This window comes from Poecilia reticulata, linkage group LG21, assembly GCF_000633615.1.
Source record: "Poecilia reticulata strain Guanapo linkage group LG21, Guppy_female_1.0+MT, whole genome shotgun sequence".
NCBI classification, from domain to species: Eukaryota; Metazoa; Chordata; class Actinopteri; order Cyprinodontiformes; family Poeciliidae; genus Poecilia; species Poecilia reticulata.
The window spans coordinates 4,796,077-4,804,508 of NC_024351.1; the positions used below are offsets into that span (position 1 = coordinate 4,796,077).

The 8,432-nt window shown below is 36.8% G+C and overlaps 1 protein-coding gene across 1 annotated transcript in view; it reads left to right on the plus strand.

Annotated features, from left to right (window-relative positions):
* The first annotated feature begins 5,452 nt into the window (after nucleotides 1–5,452).
* The window catches only part of LOC103457236 (plasminogen), a 21,120-nt gene continuing 18,140 nt past the window's right edge, over nucleotides 5,453–8,432 (plus strand). Inside the window, exons 1-3 of the mRNA XM_008397216.1 lie at nucleotides 5,453–5,561; nucleotides 7,912–8,047; nucleotides 8,126–8,232. Coding sequence (XP_008395438.1) covers nucleotides 5,513–5,561; nucleotides 7,912–8,047; nucleotides 8,126–8,232 — 292 coding nt within the window. The 5' untranslated portion in view covers nucleotides 5,453–5,512. The remainder of the gene's footprint in view (nucleotides 5,562–7,911; nucleotides 8,048–8,125; nucleotides 8,233–8,432) is intronic.

Here is an 8,432-nt window from a genome sequence, read left to right on the forward strand (position 1 = left end):
TGGATCATTTAGTACATTTCTTATCTTTTAAAAAAATAAAAACATCATTTCAATTTTTAGGATTTAAAATAAAGATAAACATAAAAGAGGATGGATTCTTTTTAAAGCACATATTCCAAACTAATAAGTCCTAGAAATGTTGCTGGGACTTTTAGTGTGAATTCAGAGCAAATATTGCAGTAAAAACAGATAAAAACCTGCATTTACAAACATTAACTGGCTAGTTTTAGTTTTTAGTCAAAGTTATTAAGATCTATTGTGGAAGAGCCAAAGAGCCACTTCTAGACTATAATATATCAAAATTATGAATGACTCAAAGTTCTGTTTCCTTTTTAACTTTAGGATGCTTTAGATCTCAGCTTACCGTTTTTGCACATTCAGAAGATACTCATGCTTACAGCAACCTACAAAGCAGCTAATGAAATGCATTTAAAAGAAACAGAAGACTTAAGAGTAGGAAAGTGTATTTGGTGTGTTTTATTCTCATTATTTAGTTCCACAGTTCAAAAGAAAGAAGCAACCCTGAGCTGCAGCTGCAGAAAGAAGCCCGTATTTTATTTTTTAAGGAGAGGGCGGCGTTCCTAAATTGAGGTCTGACAGTCGGATATTGATTGAGCTGAAACCTTGGACGCTGCAGAGCCCACACCTTTCCCTCGGTCTGCTGGATTGTTCTGGAAGAGACTGACCTTCAATTTGACTGATGGATAGTCCGTTAGAAAACAATGGCTGAGACCTGAAACTTTCCCGAAGAAAAGATGAGTTTTTATTAGTTTAACTAAGCTACAATTAAAAAAAATAAAAGGAAAATTGAAGGTCGATTCAAGAGGTTTAGTTAAAAATATATTTAACATTTTTATAATTATTTTCTTTCCAAATAAGTGAGGAAAGGAGAGAAAATGGTAAAAGTGTAAAACTTTTGAGCAACATTTACTGAATTCTGCCCTTTAAATCAAAGAAATTTGACAAGTTTTAGATTTTGAACTTAAATTTGTTTTTGTGAAAACAGTAAAATGTGTTTCTTCAAGAGTTGAGAACTTAAAAAAACACAAAGAAGAAAAAGGCGGGAGTGGAAACTATTTCCCAGTAGGGCTGAAACGATTCCTCGAGTGATTCGAGTACCTCGATTATTACAATTCCTCGAGGAAAATTGACCTGCCTCGAAGCTTCGTTAATTTATGTTTTATCATTTAGCGCAYCGTGTTTCAGCCGGAACATTATTTGCGTTGCGCGGAGCTCTGACTTCCGCCTCTGAGTTGTTGACGGAAGCTACGTGTTAGCGGCATAACGTCCAATCTTCACGTTCGGCCCGCGGGGATTTTACTGATTAGTGATAATTCCGGGTTTTCATCGTTTTTGTGGGACCAATAAACATCCTTAAAATGACCGGCGCGATGCCGGGAGTTCGGCAGCCTTTCTGCTCCGGAGCTGCTGGTTGAACGGCGGGAAGAAGCTGAGGAGGATTTGTACAGGTGAGCGGAGAGACTGAACACGGCGGGCGGCTGAGGGTTGATGCTTACAGGGTAAGAGCAGCTTTACGGACGAACCGCACAATAAACATATCATCCCGGTCTGAACAAACGGGAGGCAGAACATGGCTGGTAGACGAGTTTCTGAACGGAGGAGCCGTAAATATCCCGTATTGCTCCCCCGGTCTACAAAAAAGTAACTGGTAGGGAAGCACAAATGTGGAAAAAATAGACTGATGTTGATATCCGATAGTAACACTGGTGTTATGGAAGATTTACCAATATTTTATTTCATAATTGTTTTTATCCGATTACTCGATTAATCGTAAGAAAAATCTATAGATTACTCGATTACTAAAATAATCATTTACAACAGCCCTATTTCCCAGGATGCTTAGCGGCTGGTTTTTGCATCTTTTCTTGCACCGTGAGGGAGATGGATGTGTGTGTTATGTTGTGTGTTATTGAAACAAACATTCATTTCAATCAGAAAAGTGTTTTCTCACACTATTTAAGCCCTGATAAAAATATTTCTGAGCAGAATTCAGTGTAAAGCTTAATAAAATTCATAATTAGATCAGATATTTTGTTCAATCCAGAATTTAAAATCATCCAGAATTAAATTAAAAAGTTATTTTTTCTTGATAATGTGATTGAAAATGATACAGAAATGAGGACAGTTTTCCTGCCTAATGTGAAATTATTTGGTTAAAATTATAAATGAATTTCAATAATAACTATAAAAACAATCTTGAGACAACACATCTCCTGTTAAATCAACTTTATAAATTTTAATTTCTGAATAAAACCAAAACATTTTTCCAATTTTCTTGACTTGCATTCAAGGCAGCAGATGAACAGTCATTTTTAAGTTATCTCCTCAAAATGTTTTACAGTGTAGAACCATATTGCTGCTACAGTTTATCTGAAAGTATATCAATGTGTCAGAAAGACCCAGTCAAAGTCCAGACCTGTGTGTATACATGCGAGATGTAGTGGTAAGACTTTACAGCTTCTGTTTGTTTTTTGTCTGAACTTGAGATATTTTGCAAAGAAAAATTGACAAAGTTTCATTAAAACAGCAAAAAAAAGTGATTTTTATAAATTAACTCTGAAAAGCTGCATTTTTATTGATTTTTATACATTAAAAATAAATTATCTTTTCTTTAATATGTTTTATATGGACAAAGATCAACCGCTTTGATATCGTTGATATTCTGTTTTTCTCTTAATGTGCAGTTTAACCCAAACACGTCTGCAGGTTTTCACTCTTTGATGCGCTGAAGGTTGTTCAACAAGCTGAAGCTGCAACGGTGCGTCCTGTGATTAAATTTGCAACTTTCTTCCGCAGAGATCCGCCGTTCTCTTTATGTTCCCGCCTCTCTCCTACTTGTACAGGTTTTTCTTTCAGGTTACAACCGAACAAAGACAAAAATGTGTTTGAATTTTAAATAAAACTCAGACTTTTAATTCCTATAAAATGTCTTAACCTTTAAAATAAAGTTGAACAAAAGTAAAGGCAGCACCTGATTTAGCTTTGTGGTGCAGATCCTTGGGCCCACCCACTCCCACTCTGATGCTTTGTGGTTCCCGCTCAGCGCTGCGACCTTCTGAGCAGGAATCAACACATCATCAGAGCCGTTTCACTTCCCATCCTTGACACCACATTTTTCGACTTCGGCTGTGTTTGTTGTCACTTTCTTTTCACACGCTGATGCTGTGAAGTGTTTTCTCTGCATTATTCATGCCTCTCTCCCTCTCCCGCTCTCGGCTCAGGGTGAAGGTGGAGAGGCTCCAGGCTTTCATTCAGGGAGCCAAGCGCCTCAAGGTTGCTGCCGATCAACAGCACCCTCTAGAGGCCAGGAGCGGGAAATGCTTTGGAGGAAAGGCTGTGACTGAAACCAAAAACTCTGATTATTGATTGAAATCAGGTGGAATACAAAGACCAGATGATGCAGATTAGAGGACATTTTATATAAACTAAAAGTGTGATTTTTATAACATTTTTTTAAAACTCTTTCTTAGCTTGAAAGACTGGATTAACTCTCATATAAGAGAGGAAACCAAATTCAGGATACATATATTACTTTATATACAGAAGAGAATTAAGGCCATTGGGGGGAAAAAAACAAACTTTTTTCTAAAATGTCACTTTATTTTAATCTCAGAATTCTGACCTTTTTTCATATAATTCTGATATTAATCTATTTTAATCTCAATTCTGATTTTAATTTCACAGTTTTACATTTTTTTTTTCTCAAAATTTTGACTTTTGATCTCCGAAGATTAAAGTCGGATTTTTATTTTATTTTAGTTACCGTATTTTTCAGACTATAAGCCGCTACTTTTCCCTCTACGCTTTGAACCATGTTGCTTAAAGCCCGGAGCGGCTTTCTGTGGATTTTTCTTCAACCGCCCGCTAGGGGGCTCTCTTTAGCAGGAAGTGAATCATTGGAAGTCAAAAATTAGAAATCAAAGAAGAAAGTGCTAATTTCCATTTAGGACAAGCACATGCTAGCAGCAGTCACGACGGATTTAATACATTTCTAAAGATGATGCGGCTTTTAAGTTGAGGACTCTGGATCTGAGTACAGGAGGGAAATAGAACCGCGGCTTGAACAAAACCATGGTTCGGCTTTGGAGACGGAGGRCTGCGTCCTTTATAAATCCAGCAGATTTATTAGGAAAACCGAGACCGGCGAAGATAGCAGCAGGTTATAGCCGTGTGGCTTATACATGTACGTTTCTAATTTTATATATTTTTTAAATTGTATGTGCGGCGGCTTATAGTATGGTGCGCTATATAGCCCAGTATTTATTTATTTTTTTACAGTGGCCCCAATCCTTTTTCATGCTTATGGGTAAAAAAAAACTTAAATTGTAATAAATAAAAATTTTCCAATTAAAAAAAATCTAAAAATTTCAGAAAAGTAAAATGTTCTTTATCAATCCGACTGCCTGCCATCGTCTCATTTTGCATTTAAATAAGTCAAGAAAGGTTTTAAATATCCTCGAGTTGAAATCCCCAAATATTATCTCAGCTTTTTACAAAGAACTTTGAGAAATGCAAATCTATCATTTGAGGGTCAAGCTTGCCTCAACCTTGATTGCGTTTCTCTTTATCTTTTTCACAATATTTTCATCTTGATTAGGAAAAGTTTGTTAAATCTTTGGATTAATGTAGAGAAAATCGAGATCCAATCACCAAGAGACTGACCCAACTTTATCTAATATTACTGTAACAGATTTAATTCTATTGTTGCTTAATTCAGATTGATAAATGTGGATTTAATCGGACTGGGTTGCATCTGAAATGTTGCACTGGGATGAATAGGATCAACAATACCGTCTAAACTTTGTGCAGAGTTTGTAAAATTTATTTCCGTCCTCAGAAAACTAAACTCTGGATGTTCCCGTTTTACTGAAAGTAGGTTGTTTTGAAATGACTTGTTTGCAGAGGAGGACACTGATCTCTCTTAGCTGAAGATTAACAGTCGATATTGATCCTGTTTCATCTGGTTCACATCAGCAAATCTGCAGTTTTGTCCTCTGAACATTCAAAAACAGGCTTTAGTGATCGAGTCAAATTCATATATTCACCAAAAAATAAGAAGAATATCAGAGTAATCATAGAAGGAAACAAATAACAGTAAGTATTTGTTGCCTAAAAGTAAAATCAGACCAGAATTTGCAGATTAAATCAAACAGAATCAAAGTCCAGGAGTCAGATTTTTAAAACCTAACATGGTGGGTTTAAAACAACAGATTGGGTTGTTTCAGACCGACCTGCTCCTTCTTTACCAGAACACAGAAAGTGGCTCTGTGAATGAAATACTTTGACAATGGGGTGCTGGACTGCTGATCTGGTCCAAAAACCTACCATAAACAAGGATTCTGACCCTTTGCTCTTTGCTGTCCTCGTCAATGATTGACGAATAACTGAGCCGTCTTATTTATCCTCCCAGCTGAGCAACACGGACCGTAAATATACATCAGAAGGGGCGTCTGGTTGAGTCGATGATGAGCTGCTAGTCTGAATCCTCAACATGGACTCATACAAGGCGGCTATTCTGTTTGGAGCCTTCATCTGCTCTGGTAAGAAACAAAAAATGTTGATTCCTTGAACTAAGACTTAAAAAGATGGTTTAAAACCGATTTCACACAAACAGGATTGGATCAAATACTTCTGGTTTGTATTTTTTTGTTTAAATGATTAAAATGTGATGTATAAAGCTGCTGCTTTATACATATAGTTACCAAGTTCTCCTTTAAGCAAAGTGCTTTTCACTGGATGTTTTCCATTCATCGAATCCGACATCTAACCTGCTAAATCAAATAAAAATTCAAATAAAATGGTCACATTCTTATGTATTTATTGCAGTTTGCAGCTGTTTTGTTCCAGTCCTGTGTATCTTTCTGTCCTTGTCCCTTTAGTACTCAGGAAGTATGGAGTGAATAAAGCTTCTGTGCAATCTTTTTTTTGCTCAGAGCCTTTGCAGGAGGATTTTAAATCGCTGATTAGCTTTCAGATAAATCAAAGAGGAGACATTTGATCGGATTACTCAAGCAGAAAATCATGAATCATGTTGTATGTAGCTTTTTCTTTTGTATAAAAACCCACTTTAGACTTTCATACAACTCAAGTTTTGTTAGTAGGAAGAAAATAATGACTTTAATTTGTATTAAATCTTCCGTGTTCCAGAACAACGCAGCTTTTAGGCTGCATTTTTTTCTAATTACACCCATTTTTCGGGTGAAATAATTGAACATTAAGCATTTTAAATCAATGAACATTAGAGTAACAAGTGTAGTTAGACAACTTATGTCTCAGAAACCATCTTTAAATTAAAACTAAACCCATCTTGCAGAAAAAATGTAAGACATTTTGAAAGGACTAATGTCTTTTTTCATGATGTGTGAAACAAAAGAAGAGTTGATGGCTCACCATACTTGAAATCAGATTATTTTTATGCAGTTAACAGATAATTTAATGAAACTAAAAATGATTAACATTGAGTTATATGATGCTAACTGGTCAGTGTAGCTAAATGCCACCAACTTAAATAACACAAAAAGAGATGACAGTGAATAAAAACCTTAATGTAGTTTGGATAAATGTGATTAGTTAATTGAATCTAATCCTGTTTTATTAAAATGCTAAATCTATTATTATGTTTATTATTTTTTATCTTATTTTTAGCTAGCATGCTAGCAGGAAAGCAGAAATACATCTTATGAGAGGAGCACGAAGAAAATCAAACCGTTTTAAATGTTTTATGATTCATGAAAGTTTTGTTTATTTATTGCATAACTTGTTTTTCTTGTGAGTTTAAAATTTGTTTTGTAACCTGAAGTCGGACATTTTGCTCACTGATTGTTCAAAACACTCGACTTTCCATGCAGAGCTGAAGAGTTTAAGTACGACAGAAACACAAACAGACAAAAATCTGTAAGATTCTGGAGAAATGTGATTCAGAAAACATCTTTACATTTCTATTTTAGGAGCGTTAGGAAATGTCTGAGTGGTTATAAAGATGAGAACATTTGTTAGGAATTTAAAGTGTGTTGAATGAAACCCTGAACATTTAGAAACCTTTGTATGACTAAACTTGCCATCACATTTTCTTACATAACGAGGGTTCACTAGGTCATGGACCTGCAAACATCCATCCATCCATCCATTTTCTAACACCGTTGTCCCTCAGTGGGGTCGGGAGGGTTGCTGGTGCCTCTCCAGCTAACGTTCCGGGTGAGAGGCGGGTTCACCCTGGACAGGTCGCCAGTCTGTCACAGGGCAACACAGAGACACACAGGACACACAACCATGCACACACACACTCACACCTAGGGGCAATTTGGAAAGGCTAATTAATCTAACAGTCATGTTTTTGGACTGTGGGAGGAAACCGGAGAACCCGGAGAAAACCCACCATGCACAGGGAGAACATGCAAACTCCATGCAGAAAGACCCCAGGCCGGGAATCAAACCCAGAACCTTCTTGCTGCAAGGCAACAGCTCTACCAACTGTGCCACTGTGCAGCCGACCTGCAAACAAATTTAGATAAAACAGTTAATGAATTGTCTCAAACATCCCAGTTTAGCTAGAATATTTCATATTTTTTAATTTATCATAGAATGAAAGACACTTTGGTGTCCAGCAAACAGTCCAGTTGTTATTTTAGGCCATTTTTTAATGCAAGTAGCATATATTGGATTAAATAAGCACTTTTGTGTCATTTATGTTGTCATTACTTCTTTTCGGTTCATTCACTTCAAAAGAAGTAAAAAACGAGGAGTAATATCAGCAGGTAGTGCATCCAACAAACATAAAATCAGCAGTTTTTTAAATTTTCTACCTGAAAATAAGTACTTCTGTTTAACAAAAGTAGACAGATAAGATCATCGTCTTTAATTAATGTATAAAATGTTTATGTTTTATTCCAGTTGGTGGAACAGACGTAGACGGTTACTCCAAAACCGAAGGTGCGTGGGTTCTCTCTCTGAACAAGAGGCAGTACATGGTAAACAACGTAGCCGAATGTGCAGCCAAATGTGAAGCTGAAACGTCCTTCAGGTGCAAGTAAGTCGTCCCCTAAAAACTCCCATCTTCTCCAGCCTCTGCAGTGAATTCAAAGTTTGATGCGTCTTCGTCTTCCAGAGCTTTTGTTTTTGTGGAGAAGGATCAGGAGTGTTGGACAGCAGCAGCAAATTCAAAGACGGAGCTTGTTCTGCGCAGACAGAGCTCCACTTTGTATGAAAAAAAGAGTGAGTTGCTTTTTGTTTTACTGAAGACGTTTCCACCTCATTAAACTCGTCGTGGGTCAATATTGACTCTGTGGTGCAACAGCAGCGACGTTTGAACCACGTCTGTAAAACGGCAGCGATCAATGACAAGCGAAACACTTGCTCTTGATTTGTGGACTCAAACATCACCGTTTGGTGCCGGTTGCACGATTCCGTTTGGT